The 21,279-nt window shown below is 55.7% G+C and overlaps 7 protein-coding genes across 7 annotated transcripts; 2 read left to right on the forward strand and 5 right to left on the reverse strand.

The window, feature by feature from the left end:
- Window positions 1–257: 257 nt before the first annotated feature.
- DL89DRAFT_294202 (uncharacterized protein) lies at window positions 258–2,915 on the reverse strand (the record flags this gene model as incomplete). Its single annotated transcript, XM_040890488.1, has 2 exons — window positions 258–1,612; window positions 2,015–2,915. The coding sequence occupies 2 exons, from the start codon at window positions 2,913–2,915 to the stop codon at window positions 258–260; spliced, it is 2,256 nt and encodes a 751-aa protein (XP_040742118.1).
- Window positions 2,916–9,595: 6,680 nt separating this feature from the next.
- On the reverse strand, window positions 9,596–11,899 carry DL89DRAFT_225231 (P-loop containing nucleoside triphosphate hydrolase protein; the record flags this gene model as incomplete). The annotated part of the gene is made up of 4 exons (XM_040884739.1): window positions 9,596–9,921; window positions 10,063–10,313; window positions 10,482–11,301; window positions 11,353–11,899. Coding segments are annotated over 4 exons (1,944 nt in total), but the record flags the coding sequence as incomplete, so codon positions are not given.
- Window positions 11,900–12,704: 805 nt separating this feature from the next.
- On the reverse strand, window positions 12,705–13,913 carry DL89DRAFT_31186 (uncharacterized protein). Its single transcript, XM_040890978.1, has one exon. The coding sequence runs from the start codon at window positions 13,693–13,695 to the stop codon at window positions 12,787–12,789; it is 909 nt and encodes a 302-aa protein (XP_040742120.1). The 5' UTR covers window positions 13,696–13,913; the 3' UTR covers window positions 12,705–12,786.
- Window positions 13,914–14,577: 664 nt separating this feature from the next.
- DL89DRAFT_278700 (hydroxymethylglutaryl-CoA lyase) lies at window positions 14,578–15,596 on the forward strand (the record flags this gene model as incomplete). The annotated part of the gene is made up of 3 exons (XM_040889521.1): window positions 14,578–15,060; window positions 15,089–15,457; window positions 15,510–15,596. 3 exons carry the CDS (start codon window positions 14,578–14,580, stop codon window positions 15,594–15,596), a joined length of 939 nt encoding a protein of 312 aa, XP_040742121.1.
- Window positions 15,597–15,726: 130 nt separating this feature from the next.
- On the forward strand, window positions 15,727–16,451 carry DL89DRAFT_268826 (uncharacterized protein; the record flags this gene model as incomplete). The annotated part of the gene is given in 2 exon segments (XM_040888051.1): window positions 15,727–16,266; window positions 16,286–16,451. Coding segments are annotated over 2 exon segments (367 nt in total), but the record flags the coding sequence as incomplete, so codon positions are not given.
- Window positions 16,452–16,453: 2 nt separating this feature from the next.
- DL89DRAFT_268827 (uncharacterized protein) lies at window positions 16,454–17,743 on the reverse strand. Its single transcript, XM_040888052.1, has one exon. The coding sequence runs from the start codon at window positions 17,525–17,527 to the stop codon at window positions 16,727–16,729; it is 801 nt and encodes a 266-aa protein (XP_040742123.1). The 5' UTR covers window positions 17,528–17,743; the 3' UTR covers window positions 16,454–16,726.
- A 2,064-nt stretch (window positions 17,744–19,807) lies between these two features.
- On the reverse strand, window positions 19,808–20,591 carry DL89DRAFT_31202 (uncharacterized protein). The gene has a single exon (XM_040890980.1). The coding sequence runs from the start codon at window positions 20,546–20,548 to the stop codon at window positions 20,057–20,059; it is 492 nt and encodes a 163-aa protein (XP_040742124.1). The 5' UTR covers window positions 20,549–20,591; the 3' UTR covers window positions 19,808–20,056.
- Window positions 20,592–21,279: the final 688 nt, after the last annotated feature.

A 21,279-nucleotide genomic window follows, 5' to 3' on the forward strand; every position in this document is an offset into this window, starting at 1 on the left:
CTGCCTTCTACTCCATCTGCGTATTGAGCTCAGCTGGTAAGCCCAACAGCCAAGTGGCTGGCCGCCCACCGTTTGCATACAAGTGGATAGGGCGCACACACATGTTTGTCATAGCATGATAAAGCTTTTGGCAGGATTTTAATAGAAACAAGACACTGAGATGTAAACAGAAAATACAGATGTTTTGAGAACCGGGTATGCGACTTTGTGGTAACCATTTTTCGCTTTTTAAACACACGAGCCATTTTCGTTTTTCTTCACCGCGACACCTTGATTGATGAGTTCTTGCGCAGCCTGAACAGACCGCGCTCATTAGCACGCTCACGCTCACTAGACCGCCGGGCCATTGATGACTTGAAGTACCCGGCGTCATCATCGCTGTCAAAGTCATCTCCCGGAAGGTCTGGCGGCGGCGAGGCAGCAGCCATAGTCATCTGTGCTGACGTATGCGGACGCTGCAGCTGCGGCTTTTTCGACTTGCTAAATGTCGGGAACCCGAATCCCCCGCTCAGGACGTCGCCAGGCGGGACCGGCAGCGAGACAGCTGGCTGCTGCGGCAGCGGAATCAACCCAGTGTCGTGCTTCACCACATTGAATGGTGCCGAAATGAGGTCCTTTATGACCCCTCCTCCTCCTGAGCTAGCCTTGCTCGGCACAGGCTGCAGCATCAGGTTGCCCTCATATGCCCCAGCACTGTTGGTAGACGTGTGTGCTGAGCTGTATGGCGACGGGATCAGCCCGCCCTGGTATGCGCTGTGTGTCGGCGACTGCGGTGGCAGGGGCGGCAGCTTCTGCTGTGTAAACTCGGGGTAACGTGCAGACACTGGTGTGACCACTGTGGTTGGCGAGTAGTTGTTGCTGGTTGGCATTGGGGTATCAGGCAGCGGCGGCGGCGATGTCGACACCTGCATCACCGACGACTGCGACGGCATCTGCAGCATCGATGGTGGTGGTGGCGGCAATGGCCGCGCCCGGTACCGCTCTTCAGCAGGGTCTTCTGCTGTGCTCATTGACGACTGCATTGACGAATGCATCGACCGGCCATCAAAGCTGTACTCAGACTTGTGCGAGCTGCCCATTGTCGAGTGCTTGAGGCTCCGGCTGGTCGAGGGCTTTCCTGAGGCCTTGCTGACAGAAACAAGGTCGCTGGGGACATCTCCAGGTCCAGAATAGTTGCTCTGCTTGAGCATCGACAGCACCGGGTACGGCCGCTGCACCGGATGTACCTCGTAGTAAGCAACTGGAAGCGACCCAGCGAGTCCGTTGCGTGAGCCCTGGAACGAGGTAATGCTCGGCGCCCTGTTCAGCGTCGGTGACTGCGGGGTGCTGACAAACGACTGGGCATCGGTGCTATTGCTCCGCTCGAGCTGAAGCATCGACATCTGCCGGTTCAGCATGGAAACCGCCGACTGTGGGTCGCAGGTCAGCAGCTTGACTGGGAACTCGGTGTACACTGCGCGGTCGCTGGAGCGCCAGTTGGGCAGCACAATCTCCAGCCGGATGTAATGCGTGAACTCGAGGTGGTCGCTGCCAAGCGGACTGCACGCCATCAAGGGAATGGAGAAGTACATCGTCTCGTTTGTCACGGTGCTTCCGTTCTTCGTTGTCGATTCTACAATTGAAGGGACCAGGACATGCTTGTAATTAGCTAGTGAAGGGGCACGGCGATTTCCAGCAATACAGCAAATAGCTCCCTATCCGAATATGCATGCGCACATGAGGAACATGGATTGCCCACATTCAATAATCCCTCTGACGCTCGTAAATTGGCAGTGCAACCAATCCTTGACCACCATCGCACATCGATGAAAGCAGAAGAAGGCATATATCTGGTTGATTTTTTTTGGCTTCTTTCAGATGCGAGACGGTGCATACGCCGTGCTCTCCCACAGTCTTTGCCTCCTCTGTGGAGAGGGGAATCCAGGATGCACTGCATGTGCAGCAGTTGCCTCTAGGCGCTGGCGTCAGCTGGAGGACAAATGTTCCCATGGTGCTCACCCCCAAAGCTGCTTACCTGAGCTATCCGCGCCGGTCAGCTCGTCGTTGAGGAAAAAGTTGTACACGGATGACCGCACCAGCTCTGTGTGTGCCAGCTCGCGATCGGCCGACCAGTGCGGCTGCGAGAACGTGCTCTTGGTGCCCTCGCGACAGTTGGTGCGCTCCATCAGCCGAGCGACGACCTTGGTCCAGTTCGTGCTCGACAGCTCCTTGATTGACATGTCAATCTTCACCTTGGATCCAGGGAGGATCTGGTGGCCGGTGATGCCTGCGCGCAGCTCAACCGCAGCCTTGCCCTTCTTGCCCTTCTTCTCAAAGTAGAGCGTCTCCATGATACTGAGCGTCTCCAGGTTCAGCGACTGTGTAATCAGCGGGGCGCAATGCACGTCCTTCTCGACCACAGCAATGCTGTATTCCGACCGCTGATCCAGCGGTACCTTGACGAGCGCGCGCAGCGTGTACCGATAGTCGTACTCTTGGCGCTCGATTGACTGGGGGTAGTTGACGTTTGGCATCTGGCAGGTGAAGTTGAAAACGTGGATGCCGTCGGAGAGCACCGACGAAGGGCTGGGTCCGTCATGTGTCGGCTTCCATACTGTCACTGTTATCGAAAATAGCTGTGTCTTTATGAACTTTGACAGGCCCTTGAGCGCCGACATCCGACGCTCTGTTCCGGTGAACTCGAGTGTCACCTGCGACGCATACACGGGGCGCGAGAGCTGGAGAACCACCACGCCCGAGAACCGGTCGTTAGGGCGTACTGGGTGCTCCATGTCGTTGCCCGAAGACGTCGACAACTTGAAGAGCGTAATTTGATTTTGGTTAGACATCTCCATAAATGTGCTGCTCAGTCTCTTTTTGCGAGATCTTAGCTCGAGGACCTGGAGCGTGTTGTAGAATCCTACATCGTCCGACATGGCTGTGGTTTAGGAATATGCGTACAGTTTATAAATGCGGGGTGAGGAGAGGGAGATGACTAATAATTATGTGCGGTGAATGTTTTAGAGCCGCCGATGTAACAAGAGAAAAAGTGGAAATTAAAGTCGGCAGAAGATGCCAGCTGGAGGGATGGGCAGCCCTGGGGAGATATATACAAGGGGTGGTCGGGCGGAGCAGCTGAAACTCTGGGCGCAGAAGACAAAGCGCTAGCGTAAGTCTACAGCATAGCGAGCAACCAAGAAGGCAGGCGGGTTTTGCAAGGGGGCACATGGCACCGCAAACCAGAATAGGAGCAGCGGCTGGCTTAGTGGACACTCCAAGCTATTTTGCTTTTGCAGCCCAATAATGTGCCGAACCTGTAAACAAAATAGGGGCCGGGGAGGAGGATGAGCAGATGGTGCAGAATTGCGAATCCATGTTGTTTGGCACAGGTGGCCCAATTACAGTGCCGACATACCGTCCTATTGCGTTTAGCGCGGTTCCCTGCTCTTCAGCCCTAGAGGGCCGTGACTGGGATCGGCTGCAATAGCCAGTACTGCGCCCAAAATGAGTTCGCCGTAGCTGGGGCAAGCAAGGACGGACAGCATCACTTCAACTTCGATCCGACTGCGTGGATTATCTTTAGAGAGGAGCCCAAAGTGAGCGACGTGGTCTGTTGGCCAGTGCCAATCTACACCGCACCTGCCACGCAAATTACACATCCATTTTCCTTCGGGTAGTGTGGGGAGGATGGAGCATCAAGTGGGCAGACGAGAGTGCAAAAACAGAAGGGAGAATGTGTCGAGCAGCCCCCGGCAAATCAACAACTATGAACAGCGCAGTTTGCGAAGCCCAGCATTGACGGCAAATATTGTTCGGTGACCAGTGAGCCGGAAATCCGTGTGTAGAGGGACGGGTGAGGAGAAAGAAAAGCCGCCGAAAAGCCAGTATGGTCCATAGCTGTTGCACTAGAGCAAACAAAGACAGGGATGCAAGTAGGATGAAACTGGGTTTTGGCGCTCACACTGCTGGTGACTGGTGGGAGGAACAGTCGGCGCGGACTGGTTTTCATATGCTCCCCATTTTATGCTTCCGGCGCAAGATGAGCGCATGGACGCATATACTACTTACACAGGCGGTGATGGTGGCGGTGGTAGCGGTACTGGGGAGGGGATCGTATATCGGGATCGCAGATAATGCAGAGATGGCGTAGTAATAAAGCGCAGAGAAATCGGACAGGTGGGGGAAAGAGGTGGGGTGGTGTAATACGCACAGTACAATAATGGCAAAAAGGTAAGGAGAGAAAAAGAGTCACGTCAAGAACACGGACAGGCCGAGGATGCGCAAGGCGCCTGCGGGACGCGTGTATTAAAAGGGAGACGAATCCTACCGCTCGGCGGGTGGGAGGGAGAATTCGCTGCTTGGAGCAGAAGGAAGCCAGCGATGGGGGGATTGTTCAGACCTAGCACCTCCTGGGAATAAAAAGGAACAAATAAAAACAAAATCTGGCGCTGTTCGGGTTGCGACGGCAGCTGAGGGCCAAGGAGAAGGAGCTATCTTTATCGATTAGGAAGGTGGATGGGATCAGCGCGTTTAGAGCGTTGTCGCTGAGGCTGGGACCAGCTCACAAAAGCGATTTAGCGTGCGAAGCGGGGAGGCGAGGCTGGGAGAGCGTTCGAGAGTTTGCAAAAGTGTGGAGGTGGAGAGGTGGAGGCCAACGGTGGTCCTGGCGGCCCGCCTGGGGTTTTAAAGGGCTGGGACAGAGGGCGGGCAGGCGCTCGGACATGGCCAAATCCATGGTAGGCATGTGGAACATTTTTTATTCCGCCATGGCCATTTGTGGCCATCTGCCACCGCACAATTGCCGGCGCTCTGGGCGAATCCAGTGTTCCTGAAAGCTTTGGCAGTCTGCTGGCCAGCGTGAACACAGGTTGTATGTTCAGATAGGGCTGCGAGGCTGCGGCTATCGTCCGAGTACAGCCCTGGAACAGCCGCTGCCTGGCCACGTCAGCAAATCCTTTGCACTCGCCAGCACCTGTTCCAATCCCTGCTCTGCAGCATTCGCGATTTCTGTAATGCAGCCACTGGACTCTGAGCACTCTGGCTGGCACTCTTGCGATGCTGAACCAGCCATGTAGCTTGGGATAGCGAACAGCGAATTGCATCCTCGCCACCACTGTCAAAGCCAGAGCTGCAGCGCCCTCCAGCGATTGACTAGCGCCTATGAAACCGCACATTAAACATCCTACATCCACAGCATTGTCGACCATGGCCCATCCCTTTTTCGTTCAAGCTGGGTGGACACCGCCGCCTCTGCCAGAGGCGCCTCTGGCTTCCCTGCGCTCCCAACTGCAGACGCACTGGCAAATGATGCGGCAGCAAACCCATGCCAATCCACTATCCGCTGCGTTTGCCCTATTCTTTCTCTTGGGCCAGCCGTGACGAAAAGTTTCCATATACGGCATCCGCCAGCGATTGGTGCAATCGGTACCGGCGAGAATGATAAATAATTCGCGCGGCAAATCCTGCTCTTACAAAGCAAATCGCTCCCGCATCGATTGCAATCGATGGCAGTACCGTCGTTGTGCATGCGTTTGCGCCGGGTTCCCATGACTGTCGCAGGCGGGACCACATTAAAAGTAGGTTTCTGCTGCCTGCAGCACATAATATCCGCGGAGTCGCTGTGGCGAATGGGAAAGCGGTGCGACGGGCTGCATTTCCAGCGAGGGTCTGTGCTGCTTGCTGCAGCGATATGTAGGATTGATGCACAGAACCATAGCGTATTCGCCACCTTGAGGCTAGGCAGTCGGTCATTGGAGCCTGGGCACATATACTGAGCAGCAATGCGGGTTTCCAACCAATGTCCAACGCTGCAAACCTATGTTCCGCTGCATGCGCTTTTGCAGACAAAAATGCTAGCGGGAAGCGCCCACTGTGGCCCTTCGTTTGCAAGTCGACCCAAAGCCCATTCTTCACAGTGGGACCAGCGGGAATCGCGATATCCGAATCAAACCACAGCCTACCAAGAACGAAGCAGCTGCAGTTCCTGGGCCAAAATTGTCAAAATGGCCGAGCTCAGGCGCTGCCCCACTGCTGGGTCCCTCGGCAATACCCTGTCCCCAGAATTGCTGCTCTGCACTATTTGAGGGAGGTTAGGCACTGCCGTTCTGGGACGGACCCGTGGATCCCCCGCTACAGCACGTAATTTGCTACGTGCTCGACAGTTTCCCGATTTGCCCAGTGCTATACATGGTAGTGCGCTGACCCACTCTACTCCGAGCGCAATAGGAAAGAATGAGTGTGCAGGTTGTTTGCATCAGGTGTTGCCAGCAATGCGCACATACATGGTACCGGAGCACATCTCTTTGGAAGCACGGATGTCGCGCCAGTTTCTAAGCTGGAATACACTTTGGAAGCGACCGTGCAAATACACATAACCTGCTCTATTGCCGGACCTATTTTCGTACCAAGGTTGCTTTGACTACGGATGGATCCTCTCTGAGAACGCATGCAGTAATGGACCCGGGTCCCCTGCTCTTGTTTGTTATTCGACCACCTACAGCAATATGCAGGCAGCATGTGTAGGCATCATGCGCAAATCGGATGTAGTAGCAGCGCGCCGATTTCTGACAACCGTGGCACTGTGAGCGCAATATCCCTAGAGTCGCTACGTGTCTCTACACTACGTTCACAGTTCATTGTGATCCAACCTGCGCTCTCACTCTAGGGAAAGCACATTCGCACATTCGCACATACATACTGCAGTTCTTTTCCTTGCGGATCCCAGCATCCGAAATGACCTGCGGACACAGCCGTTACACGCAATGAGGACAAAAACAAACATACCATTTATAGGGCAATGGTTCTCATCCAAAACAGTGCCTTATCTATGCTGCGTGAAAAGATCCTCAGCTCGCTCGAAATCTGAGCTGCCTTGGCCGTCCTCGTCCTCGTCCTCATCGTCAGTGTATCCAGCAACCGAGTGGACATCGCTATCATCGTCGCCTCTGACTAGCATCAGCGGTCGGGTGTTCTTTCGCACCGGAGTGTCATCGACCCACCGCCGCTTCTTTTCGCGCTCAGCCAACTGCCGCATGAGCTCCGACACAGGTGTGCCCTGACTATGCATGGCTCGGCGGTAAAAATCCATGCCATTGCTGTGGTCCGGGCTCAGGTCATCCACAGCCGACCGTGCTGCAGATACACCACTGCGGCTCTTTCGCGGCGTATCGTACTCGACGTCCTCGTCGTCGACAATAAAGCTGGACAGGTCCTGGTCGAGATTCTCGCGACTATCTTCTTCATCTTCGCTGATAACAACCTTGCGCCTTGGCCCGTCATCGCCGCTCTCACTGTCTCCGACCTCGACCTCGTTGTCAATAAACTGGTTCCAAGCAAGCTTCTTCGGTGCTTGCGGCGGTCGTTTAAGCCTTCCCCGCTCATGCCTCTTCTCGCGTCTTGTCTGGACTGGCGTCACCGTGTCGCCTTGAGCAGCCGTAGACAGCAGCGGCAGGGACGGCCGATTACACTCTGGTGAGTCTTCTCTGTGCGCCGCAGCCCTACCGCGAATAAGTCGCCGCCGTCCGGGTCCACGCACTGGCGATGATGATGCCGGCATCGCCATGTGTTGTGGCAATCCAGCTGCTGCTTCTGCCATCGGACTTGGGCTTGGGCTTTGCCTGTGGACTTGAGGACGAGCAGACCGGCGCGGCATCGATTGCGGCGAAGAGGGCGGGGCGGGCTTGGCTGCCTGGAGCGATGCCGCCACATTGGCTCTGTGCCTATCCTCCGCACTGCCATAGTCGTCATCGGAAGAGACAGCAAGAATCTCTGCTGCATCCATATCGATGTCCAGCACACCCATGTCGATACCGTCCAATATATCTGCGCTGAGCGCTGAATTGCTTTTTAAATCATCCGGCCCATGACCCGATTCTGCAACCAAGAGCACAGGCTCCTCGTTCGGTGTTGCTGGAACCATGAGCTGGGCGCTTTGCATCAGGTTGTCAAGCGTACTCAGATTCATGGACATGTCCATCAATGCTGTATCGAACTCGTCGACACTCCTCTGGGCAGCCAGTGCTGGCGGACTCTCTGGAATAGGCTGGGTCGGAGGCGAGCTGCCAGTGTGGCTAGTGTGATCGCTGGCCGACAAACCAGATCTGCTACCGCTGTCACTGGCCGCACACAGTTGCCGCGACTGATCTTCGGGCTCTGCCACGGGATCCTCGGGAGTCAAGTGCGGCTGGTTCTCGTCATAGAGCTTGTCAAAGGCACCCGGCATACCGATATTCCCAAATGGCGACTCCAGCGGCAAGTCACAATGCACAGGCAGCTGTGGGTCGTCTAGACCTGCTGGGTCGTTTAGTGCCAGATCAACTCCCGCTGTCTTCGCATCGCCAACCAGCTTAGCATGAAACGACATAGACCAGTCGAATGCCCGCTTTGCCTTTCCGCTCTTTGCCAGTTTGTCCAAAGTCTCACTCAGGTTTCGCTGCGATGTCTGGGTTTCAGTGCCTGCACTGCTCTCCCGTCGGCGCTTAGCGCTTGCTGCCGGTCCGGATGCAGGTATTGCCGCCTTGTGTCTGACCGAGCTACGCACACTGGCTGGCTTTTTGGCTGCTGGACGCGCAGGAGTTACCTCTGCAGAGCGCCGCAATGGCGGACTGGGACACTTCTGATCGGCTAGCTTGTGCAGAAAGTCGTTTTCCAGCGGCGAAGAGTCAATCACCATGACATCGTTTGCAGCATTCTTTGATGGCCCTGGTTCGGGGGATGCCCTGCGCGCAGTCTGTGGTGGCAATGGCGGAGGCCTGAACATGTCAGCACTCCTGGACTCCCTTGGTGCAGCCGCTGCCTTGCTCAGAATACTGTCGATATCCTCAAGCTCTTCGTCGCTGTCTCCCTTAGTGCCATTGTCGTCATCATCAGAGATCAGGCTGATCGCACTCTCAAAATCAGACATGTCGCTCTTGTTCAGAGCCAGCTTTGGCTTCTTTGGCTTTGGCTTTGGCTTGAGCGCTGGTCGATGTGCTGCTACGCGTTTTGTCTCGCGTTGGATGGCCTTCAGGGGCTCATTGACAAAAGGTCGACCCGCATCCTGCACGGTGAGAGTGATGCCAGGCATCTTGAACCTGCTCTGTGATGATCCAGGCTGACTCTGGTCACCCTGATCACCCAAGTCGTGGCTGAAGCGGGCGTGCTCAATACCGGCCATTACCCTCCAGTACACCTCGGACCTCTGCGTATGCGCGACCGAGCACGACGGCGACGCTTGCGCCTGCCACGCTGCACCTCGGTCCAGGATGTTAGACACAGTGCCTTTCTCAGAGCCAGGAGTGATAGCCTGTCTGGTACCGCTCGAAACCGATGCAGCTGAGATGAAGCCGCCAGATCCACCATGGCCATGAGCCAAATCGACGTGGTACTTGTTTGTAAGCCAGACGAACTCGGCCATCTCGTCTAAATCCACGCCAGCACCAATGCCCTGCCGCTTGCGCTTAGCCTTGGAGCTCGCAGTCGGTTTGGCTCGCCTTGTCCTGCTCTTGGATCCATGGTCCATTTCTGATGCTGCCAGGGCAATATCCGCCTTTGACACATCAATCTCCTTGCAGGCCGGCGGGCCAGTTGGCAAGCCAGGCGGGACCATTGGTGGACTGATCTCGGCACGCAGCATGAGCCCCTTCCCTGTCGAGATTTTCTGCTGCACACTCTTGTACTCTCGCTGCGCTTTCTTATATGTGTTTTCTTCTCGAGTGTCCTTGGCAAGGAACAATATCACAGTGCCTCGCCGCGCTCGCCCTGTGCGTCCAATCCGCTGCAGCAGGCGGACCGGCGACCCAGGGGCATCGTAGTTGATAATCAGATCAACCTCACCGATATCCAAGCCCTCTTCGCCGACACATGTAGCAACGATGACGTTGGTTTGGCCCTTGCGGAATCGGTCTAGCACAGCAAGCTGCTCTTTCTGCGTCTGTCCCCGCGAACCCTGCTCACCAAGCAGCTCTGGCGGAATGTCATGGTCCGGATCGGTATCTTCGCTGTCAGCTGGCACACCACGACTAAACCCCCCACCGCTACTACCGCCGCGGCCGCGGCCCCGCCATCCCCAGCCACCACCACCGCGTCCACGTCCACGCGACCCACCGGCTGGCGCTGAGCTTGTAGACGACCTGCTCTGGCCGATGAAAGGCTCGCAGGATACCTGTGGCTTGAGTCGGCTCAGAACACCAACAATCTCGTTAACCGATCCGCGGTACTGGGAAAACACAATGATCCGTGTTGATGCGCTCAGGCTCCCACTCGCTTGGGTCTTGGAGAAATGGTCCCGGACCACCTGTAGCAGACGCTCCAGCTTTGGGTGACCAAGAAACCCAGGCTTCGTCAGCGATGCGATGCTTTGTCCCGGTCTCCCAGAACCGCCAGGCGCAGTGTTCGACACACTGAAGAAGTTTGACACAACATCTGTGCGCTGCTGGCCATTACTCTGAGCAGGTTTTACGCCGAGGCTGCGGTTGTTGGTTCCTGCGGGTCTATTGTCTAGGGCGTCGACCAGCTGCCCAAACTCACGCATCATAGTTGCCCATTCGACGCTGTCAACACAGTCAGCCTTTGCGCGAGACGTCTGCCCGATCTTCTGTCGAGCACGCATAACCTCTAGATTGCATTCCCTCAGCGATGCCCATGCTGGTCGCAGCCCGTGCTCCGACAGCAGCTGGATGGCAGACGCCAGCATCATCGCTACCGTAAACTCACTCAATATCCGCCCCTTGTCCATTCCTGACGCGCCTCCACCATACGGGCGCTGCATAAATCGGTCGCGCTCGGTGCGGATTGCAAATGATGCGACTCGAAGCGGGTCGCCTGGATTCTGCATAGCACCGCAGACATGGCACAGGATGTTGATGCTGCGCTTCATCACATTGCCCAGGCATTCTCGCGCAGCTAGCAGCCATGGTGGCATTGGAATAACCATCTCCTCGATCCGTCGCCCGTGCAAATACGGCGCCACGTCCATCGACTCCTCAGTGCGCAGGAAAATGTGGGAGATGAACAGGCGATGGATGACCTCCTGTACTGCATTGATCTTTGAGCCAGGTGTGGCTGTAAGCGCCATCACACGAAACGGTGCAGCTAGTGGGACCGCCTGTATCTGGTTGCCAAAGTACACCTCGCGCAGGAGCGAGATGGACTCACCATAGGCATACTTGCCTGTGGCACGATGGGCCTCATCGATCACCACAAGCGAGATCCTGCGCGCAGTGTCGCCATCGAGCGTGCCGGACTTTAGGTCATTCTGCAGGATCTGTGGTGTGGCAAACACAAAGCGCGCGCCCTTCCAGAGTGCTGACCGGGACTCTGTCGATACGCTGCCGTTCATCTGCACTACCCAATTCGACTGGTCCTGCAGTGACTCGATTGTTGATGCCGGGACACCGGTGCGCTTGAGAATTGCATGGATCATGCCGTCGCAAGCGTGCATCTGCTGCGTAACCAGCGGCTTGGTAGGTGCCAGAAACACTGTCATGGAGTCTGGAAACCACCGGGCAAAGTTTGCCATCACGACCACAGCAATAAGCGTCTTGCCCATGCCGGTCGGCAGCGCAACCAGCGTATTCTGAAACAAACACCGCCGGATAGCACCCTGCTGGTATGCACGCGCCGGCTGCCCGCCAAGAAGCGGGTATATATATGTCTCCATAGCCTTGAGGTCCATGCGATGGGTTTCCTCAACCAGTGAATTGTCGCCGCTAATCCGCGACAGTGGCAATGCTTGGCCAGCAGATTTCAGAACAAATGGCAGCGCTCGCGACGTCGTTGTTGCTGCTGTAGTGGACCGTGGCGGGGGGCTATGCTGTTGTGCTGGCGTTTCATCCAGATCCGAGTCCAAGCCATCACCATAGAGCGCATCCAGGTCTAAATCAAGATCATCCAGGTCAATAATGTCACCGTTGCCTAGAGGGTTTGCTGCAGGCCTGCTCATGTTAGAGGCAAGCGCTGGATTCTGCTGCTTCTGATGCTGGTGCTGCTGCTGATTAGCCGGTTTAGCTAGCAATTTGCTCTTGGTGCTAAACATCGATATAATAGTCCTCTGCCCAGACACAGGCGCAGTAGTTGCCTTCGTGGCGAGCTTGTGCTGTGCATTACCCGACATCCACCCATTGCTTATCTTGGGTGCATCGCTTTTCCTGTTCGCCTGGAACTGCTGGCGAGCTGGCTGTACCCCAGAGCTGCCGTTGCTACTGGCAGTGCCACTGCTGTTGAATATGAATCGATTGAGGTCAATGGTCTTTGGCGGACCCTTTGCCTCTGGTTGCAACGGTCTGAACGTTGGCCGCAGTGTGCTTGTTGAATAAGCGCTACTGGTATGGCTGGTTCTGCCGGTGTTCCCTGGCTTGCTGTTGAACGACGACACCAGGGGGCTACCACCTCCTGCCCGACCCAACGAGGTGCTACATTCGGTGTCAGACTCCAGGTCCTCGGGCATTATGTCACGGAATATGCTGTCATCGAGGTCGTCGATGGTGCAGTCGTAGTCGTCATATCCTGCCATTGTCAAATGCACATTTCCTTGGCGAGACGTAATTGCAGAATGGAAAAGAGCAAGAGTACAGAATTCAGAAACAGCAGCGAACAGAAAGAGGCGGCGCAGCACGCAGGCGGGAGCTGGCGAAAAAAGGCACGGTTTTCCCAAATGCGCAGTCATTGATCTGAGTAATTTTGATCGCAGACACTGCCTCAGCCCGACTCGCAGATACGGCTCTGCTTTGTCAGTGCACACGAAGCACACCCAGATTTAGAACAGGAGTATACATTAAACAGGCTATAAGCTACGAGGGTCACTTGGCAGAAATAGACGCAAAGTGAGACTCAGCTCTGGATATCCACGGCAACCGATGTGAACAGTGTTGCGAGCTCACCTTCCTCGTCGGCAAGTGTGACAACAGGAATCATGATGGTCGTCCGAGTGCGTGCGGCACGGTTCACACGATCTGGGCCCTTGGAACCCGCCGCCTCCACTACAGGAGCAGCCTTTTTGACTGCCGGCGCTGTCGACTGTGGGCTAGCCAGCTCGTTGCTCTCCGCCTTGCTCATCAGCGACTCGAACAGCAGGTTGTTCGGGTTGCACAGCTTGCGGGTGCAGGTGACCCTGCCCGAGTCAGTGCAGCGGCAGGTGTTGCACGCGTCGCCCTCGATCCGCCAGATACTCCGTCCATCGTGGTTCTCGATGCACTTTGCCAAGGCTGGCGGCATGTCGCCCTCGAGCTCGTCGACAGCAGCCAGGCTCAATAAGTCAGCCTGCAGCTGGGCTGTCTGAACAGGCATAGCCCGCTTAATCATTGGCGGTGCAGCCTGGATAGACACCACCTTATCAGAGTCCTCAAACATGGCTGCCGGAACGCACTGGTAGATGGACTTTTTGCACGGCGGGTTGGCGCACTCAAACTCCGCGTCCAGCAGGACACACTCAAAGTTCCTGTTGCACCCGGTGGTCCGGCAGTCAAGCTCATTGTAGTCCATCAGCCGCGCTGCGTCCTGCTGCTCTTCGACAGGATCAGCGCATCCAATGATGGTGTTGGACACTGCGTACGTGGTGATGATGATGACGAGAAGGAGGAATATGCCACCAAACACGTATTGCACTACGCGCTCGATCCGCTTCTGCCGAAGAAGCTGGGCACGCCTCTGCCCCGCCTCACTGCTCTCTATATCGGCCCGCCGGTGCTGCTGCTCCGAGGCACCCAGCAGTTTTTCGTGGTCGGTTGAATCCGAGGCCATTGGTGGGATATAGGATTGTTTGGATGTAAACGACAGGGTAAGGTAGCTTTTAAGAAAGAGGTAAAAGTATGTTCAGTATTGACGAGGAAAAAGGGAAAGGATTTTGGCGGTGGAGTAGGCTAAGAGGTGCGTTTTATTCCGCTTGGCTGCCTGTGGCCAGTCTAGCGGTAGCCGTGGTTGCACAGCCCTAGCCCTCTCCACCTCACCTGATGTTTGACGGGCAACCCGGCCAGCAATATAAATATGACTGATCCGCCATGGCGAGCTGCTAGCGCACATCTGGCGCTTAGGTAACAGGCCGCACCGGCCTCTAGACCCGCCACCTGCAAACTACCCACCGCGCATCCCCCAAAACCGGAGGCAGCTGGTTGCATATTGCCGACCACGATGCTGGTGGATCAATCCACCGGTAGCTGAATATCCAGCCAGCATGGTCTGGACACCACAAAATGACTTTCATGTGTGGGGAAACAGCAAAGGTTTGGGCACTCAGCAATGCACTACTGAGACAGGGGGTAACATGTGTATATGCAGGTAGCACTGGTATGTGTAGCGTGGTCACTACTCAGTTGTCAGCCAGCGCTAAATAGACACATCGACATGTGGAGATACCCAGACTGGCACCGCATCAGAATGGGATTGATGATCGGCACTTGGCCTCTCCAGCACATCCAGCAGCTGAATGATATCCATGATATGCTAGATCTACTTGCCTTGCTAATTCGCTGGCTATAGATAAGTTTGTGCGCGTGATGAATGGCGCCGCAGTCTGTTGTAAATGATTATAAATGAGACCGCCTTCCGCATTCGCAGGTGAGCGTCGCCTGGGTCTTTCTTGTCTCTGCTTATCTTTTTTCCCACACTCGATTTTTCACTCACACGATGTTCCTCAACCCGCTGAGCACCTTTTCCCTGCGCTCGTCGCTGCGCTTCCGCCTCCCGCGCGCCTTCAGCACAACCCGCCGGGTGTCCAAGGCAAAGACATTGCCGTCTGCCGATGCCTCGCGGCCGTTTGTCAAGATCGTCGAGGTCGGTCCTCGCGACGGCCTGCAGAACGAGAAGACGCTGATCCCAGCAGCAGTCAAGATCTCGCTGATCAACCAGCTGACAGACGCCGGGCTCCCGGTCGTCGAGGCGACCTCGTTTGTGTCGCCAAAGTGGGTGCCGCAGATGGGCGACGCCAAGCAGGTCATGGCAGGCATTACACGCAGTCCCAATGTGTCGTACCCAGTGCTGACGCCCAACACCAAGGGTCTGGAGGCAGCAATTGCAGCGGGTGCCGAGGAGGTGGCGATTTTCGGCGCGGCGTCCGAGTCGTTCAGCCAAAAGAACATCAACTGCTCGATTGCCGAGAGCATCCAGGAGGTTTGAGGATGTCGCAGCACGGGCGCAGCAGGCGGGCCTGCGGGTGCGTGGGTATGTGTCCTGTGTGGTTGGGTGCCCGTACGAGGGCAAGATCGACCCGCAGGCAGTTGCCGACGTCGCCGGACGTCTGGCGGCGCTCGGGTGCTACGAGATTTCGCTGGGCGACACGATCGGCGTGGGGCGGCCAAGCGAGATCCGCGCGATGATCGAGGCCGTGTCCAAGACGGTGCCGGTCGAGAAGCTGGCGATCCACTGCCACGACACGTACGGCCAGGCGCTGGCCAATATCTATGCGTCGCTGGAGGCAGGGATCCGGGTCGTGGACTCGTCGGTTGCGGGTCTTGGCGGGTGCCCGTATGCCAAGGGCGCCACGGGCAATGTGGCCACCGAGGACGTCGTGTATCTGCTTGAGGGGCTTGGGCTTCCGGACCGGCGTGGATCTGCACAAGCTGGCGGGCATTGGCCAGTGGATCTCCAATGAGCTGGGCCGCCCCACTGGTTCGCGCGTGGGCCGTGCTTTGCTGGCCAAGAAGTAGCCTTCTTTTTTACACATATGCTCCACATGCCGGGTATCTTGTCGGCCCACAAGTGCTGGCCAAGTACAAATACACATATACAGATCCTGCACATGCTTTTGCAGTGAGGTCACGCATTTTCGGCATTTTTGCGCGCTGACAAGCACTGGTCTACACTTCTTGATACAACAATGGGCGCAGGGCAGAGCAAACAGAAGATTACAGCGCATGACAAGGCTATCCTGGACATGAAAGTGCAGCGGGACAAGCTTCGGCAGTACCAGAAAAAGGCAAGTTGCTGCAATCCCTCTCCAGCAGAGCCCCTGTAGAAGCACCAGACTAAACGCCCTTAGCACGTTTGCTGTGTGGGTGAATCGGCTAGGTCCAGGTGATATTCGATCGCGAAGACGCAATTGCCCGCGAGCTGCTCTTGAAGGGTGACAAAAAGCGCGCATTGCTGGCACTCCGGCGACGCAAGTTCCAGGAGCAGATGATAAAGAAGACCGACGACCAGCTGTTCAACCTGCAGCAGCTGAGCGAGACAATAGAGTTCTCGCTGGTGCAAAAGGACGTCATGTTTGGGCTGGAGCAGGGAAACAAGGTGCTGACCCAGCTCAACAACGAGATGCGCATAGAGGATGTCGAGCGGCTGGCCGACGACACGGCAGAGGCAATTGCTTATCAGAACGAGGTTTCGGAAGGCGCTTCAGGCTCACATGACTGCCGAGGACGAAGACGCAGTTCTGGCTGAGCTCGAGGAGCTGGAGCGGCAGGAGGCTGATAGGCTCCGGCTCGAGATGCCGCACGTGCCCAGTCATGCCCTGCCTGAGCAAGCACAAGGAGCAGCGGAGGAGGAAGGAGGAGGAAGAGGAGGAGGTCGAAGCTCAGCGCGCCCGGAATGAACCATTGCTTGCGTGATGCTTTGATTGATGCCAACCTCGCAACTGGTTTTTTTAATACAATATGTTCCGCTAGAGCTCGCCAGAATTGCGCAGGGAGCATTGCGATTGTGTGATTGAGGCTGAGCACTGCTGCGGAGTGTAATCAGCGAGATATGGATTGCGAAAGTGAACTATAGACAGAAGAGACATGGTGTACAAGAGTGCGAATGTGGGAAACGGACGGGTGGAAACGGGAGAGAGAATGCGCTTCTACGACGACGTCGAGGGGCGATGGGATGAGCTGCTGAACAGAGTCCACCCAAGGCTGCGCGAACCCAAATGATCGGTGGTGCGTGCAGGCACTGAGCTCTGCGGCACACCCGGCTCGGACGCCCTGCGTGCTGCCGGGTACCGGTACCCGCGCGGGTGAATGGGGGGCTTCTCGATTGCACGCTCCCCCAGCTGCCACTGGCTAACAACCTCCGACGAGCAGACGTGCTCGCCGGCGCCGGGGTATTCCGGGAGCAGCTCCTCGCCAGGCAGCGGCCCAGCCGGCAAAAAGTCATTTTCGCCTGCACTGTCGATCAGCAAGCCCTGCTCGCCTTGCGCCAGAGAAGTCAGCCCCGGCGTCGACGTCGTCCGCCTGACACCCCCATGGCTGCGCTGCTCGGCGACGCGCATCGGCGAGGCAATCACCCCAATCTCCATCGCATCATCGTAGGATGGCGGCCGGCTGTTTCCGGCGTACGGCGGCGGCGGAGGGTACGGGATGTCGTTGATGATCGACCAGGCGCCACGGCAGTAGCCAGGCGGCTGCCGGAGCATCAGGGCGTCGCGCGCCCGCGAAATCGACTTGCGCAGGCGTTCGGCCAGCGTCGGCCGGTTCGCGTGGGAGCCGGTCTCGATGAGGCCTGCCTCGAGCGACTCGGGTGTGAGCTCAAACTGCTCCTGTGTGGTGAGAGACCGCTGGGCTGCCAGCTGTGCAAGCACCAGGTTGCGCTGAACCGTATCCAGAACGACAGCATTAGCGCTGTGAGCCGTGGTCTCGACTATCTGTTGTGAAAGATACATCGAAAGGAATGGTAGGGCCTGCGGAGCAGAAGCGAAATGAGAGATGGAGGGCTGAAAATCGGGGCAAAGGCGTGACCGGGAGGGAGATACTGGTTTATATGTGATTTTTGGCAATACTGTCCTGAATTCCAGCGAGGAAATTGGCCGGGGGAACAGTGCGCTGAGCCCGAATGAGACAGTGACGATAAAGCTGAGATATTTTGGTCAACCCAGTGTGGAGTGCACATAATACAGGAACTGGTTGGGGACTGGCAATTTATAACTCTATCCATTCTCGGCTGGCGATGCAGGGGAGGAATGTTCGTCGTTGGTGCTGTGCGAGTGCGTCCATGCTGCTCACCATGAATGGCAAGAAGTGCTCGCTTACTCTTGCAGATCCACTTTTCCACTGGGCTAGGCTGCTCTCTCCCAGCACAGTGACGCCTTTTTCTTAGCAACCCATGGCCAATGGAACAATCCGATGAGGCCCAGCGCGGACCACGGGGTGGAGAGCCCGTGGATCGCACACCAGGCAGCCTCAGGAACCATGCTCTGATTTGGTCGTGGCTCAAGTGCTCGGAAGACAATCCACACCCCATTGGCGGTCAACCGCAGATATATGACAGCGCTTCTGGCTAGCTGCTATCAACTTTAATGCCGACGAAGAATATGCCTTACGAGTTCAAGGGGAAGGAGCCTGCGCAATTCCACTTGTAGCTCCGAGATATCCATGAGGGGGAGGTAGCGCTGGGGGACTGGGCAAGGTGCGCGCTGATATGGAAAGATAGCATGCAAGGTGCTTGCGGAAACCCGCAGCACAGATATCGACCAGGTAGTCCGCCAAAATACTGGTAAACATTGGGGGGATATGAGGTGCCGCACGCTGACAAACTCAGCACGCTGACAAACCCAGCACACGGACTATCATTGACTATGCATACGTTTGACATCCGCGCCCTCTCACAGATAGCTGATGCCAGCAGGCGAGGTCCGCAGACTCAGTATCGCCGCCAGGGTACACATACAAGGTATGATTCATACGCGAAGCCAAGAATAGAGGCTATCCAGGTACTACTGTGGAGAAACCCAGTTGGCCCTCCACCAGAGCCCAACCTTGCGACAATGTCACAGCGTTGGGATCAATACATGTCGTATCTTGGGGACGATGTCGACCCAACTTTGTCCCTTTCCATTTCATTTCTTTGGCCACTGGGCCTTTTCTGTACCACGCACTGGGAGAAAAATAAAACTCCATCCGCCGCACTGTGAGCTGGACCCATTCAGCCGCAAGGCGATCAAGGCTGATAAAAGTCCAGTCAGGGACTGCCGAATCGGCGTTGAGTAGACATGTGCAAACAGCGGTGTGCCAGTACTGACGCAATTGGCCCCCATTCTGAGTTTTTTTTACACAATCATTACAAAACGCAGAGTGATGTTATTTGGAAAACAAGTGGCCAGACCATGGTGCGGCACGCCGCAGAGGCCCTTTACTACTCGTGTCTTGCTTAGCAGCTACGCCTATCCTCGTCAGAACCCCCCACAACACAAACTACAAAGTGTCTTGAGCCTATTGCTTGCTGTCTGAATGCACTGGCCAGTGTCTTTCGTTGCTACACGTATATACCGCCCAATATTGCTCGCCAGTGCATATCTGCCTGACAATTGCTGCTATATATTTTAACATCTACATTTGAGATGAGACAGAGAGATGGGAGCGATTGCCGGTTAGATTCCACCGATGGCTACGCAAGCGACCTGGAACACTTGCTCTACGCACACATGGATATTGGTATCCGTAAGGGTGAATTGATGGCTTTTCGATCGCAGGTGCACCAAGTTGCCACTGGCTGACAACAGGCGAGGTGTAGACTTCCTGGCCTGGAAAGCGGTATTGCAGAAGGTTATCCCCTCATAGCTCCCACTTAGGTGCTGTTCAGTAAATAGAGAGCCAGCAACAGAATATTCGTTGGCGATATCTCGATGCATAGTACGTATCCCTCGCCCAAACCCCAGTGCCAGACGCACCAGTGTTGACTCATGCAGGATACTCATGGGGCTCCTCTCTTCCTCTGCTCCAGCTAGAGCAGCTACCACACCCAGCTTTAGCGAGTCGCCGTAGCTGGGGAGCTGGTCGATACCTGGATATGATGAGGGCGAAGGCAGACCATGCGCAACATCATTGATAGCTGGCCATGAACCACGCTTGTAGCTGGGCGGACGGTCGAGCCTGATTGCACTGAAACTGCGTGTAGTTGGGGTTCGCAGCCACTTAGCCGAGGTTTTCCGAGCCTTGGCCGAAGAATCGACAATCCCATGAGAGATGGAGGCTTGTCCCTGGATCGGCCCTGCATGGCGGGTGGAAGATGCAAGAGGATCTGATTTTGCTGGAAGGCATCCAGAATAGCGGAGCTAGCTACTTGGATCATGACCATCGGAAGTCCGGTTGGTGTTGAGTAGATGCTATGGATGCAAAATTGAGAGGAAAGGGAGCAGGATGGGCTCACACCGTCGAGACTGGCTTTTATACCAGAGCTTCAGAGTAGCTCCACTCTAAAATTCGCCGGCCATCAATGTCCTGGAATCCACTACAGTGGTGGGCTCTATACAGAGAGGGCAATAATCATCAAAGGGCAATAAGAGGAATGTCAGACAAATCAGGGTGCCATCCACCACTTCAAAGTGCGGTATCAGTAATTGGCAATTTATTATGTCACGCATCGTGAGCGGTCGCAGGAAGAGAAGGTCAGCCATGGTGTCAGTAAACCCATGACATTCCCTGCCCGCACGTAGGAAGGGATGGGGGGTGCACAGCTGTGAGACGGCGTATGCGCACCTGTCTCTTTTCCACTGCGCCCGACCGCTCCTTTTAGTGTTGTATTCAATTTCGATTACTGCAGCATGGAACTGTGGGGGGGGGATGCAGAACCACAGAGCGCGGATCACCGGTAGAGGGACATGGCGGAAACATATGGCGGAAAGTTGACAGCTGCAGAAACCCCTCCGCGGTGGGGCAACGTTTGGAATCCACCTTTTGCCCAACATAATGGTGCATGCTTTTTTTTTTTAGCTGCTATCTACAGACCTGTCAATACAGCTTACTAGATTCTGCTCTCCGAGAGGATCCATTAGCACGTGTATATGGATATTCCTAACTGCATAGGGCAAGCCTGTGCAGTCCAGCTAAAGAGAACATCTACAGTGGTGATGCACTGGAAAGCAGCTGTTTATGAGGCACAGCAAGCACAATGTGCTACACTTGTGTCCAAGTATGCTAGAGTCCGAAATATTGTGGATGACAAGCACAAGCCATTTGATAATCAGTAGTCTCTGAGCTCTGCTAAGTGTGAAGCGTGAATCTGAAAAACAATAGTGGTGCAGACAATGGCTCCTGATCAGATCGAAACTCACTAGTCAGATATTGAAGCTAGGTGTTGACAGTCTGCATGTCGCCGCTGTGGGTACCACAGATTTGTGAAGTGATTGGGGGCTTTTCGCTGGATCGGTGTCAAATAGACTGGGGTACCCAAAGACCAGGCGTCAAGTCGGTAGTACGAGTGTTAGATATGAGTTGTGTTTGGTGATGGAAACCACAATGCATTTCAAGCGAGCCTTGATGTTTCTGCCTCTTGATTCCAGAGGCTGGCTGTCTATAAATGGGGACTACCGTAGGCGACTGGTAACGCACCCTACTTTTCTTCTCTTTCACTTTTGTCCTTTTAGCCATCATTTTCCTCTCTTACAAACTAGCACGGTCTGGTCGGTCCTAGCTGCAT

The sequence above is a fragment of the Linderina pennispora genome (assembly GCF_002104995.1).
Source record: "Linderina pennispora strain ATCC 12442 chromosome Unknown DL89scaffold_10, whole genome shotgun sequence".
Classification (NCBI taxonomy): Eukaryota; Fungi; Kickxellomycota; class Kickxellomycetes; order Kickxellales; family Kickxellaceae; genus Linderina; species Linderina pennispora.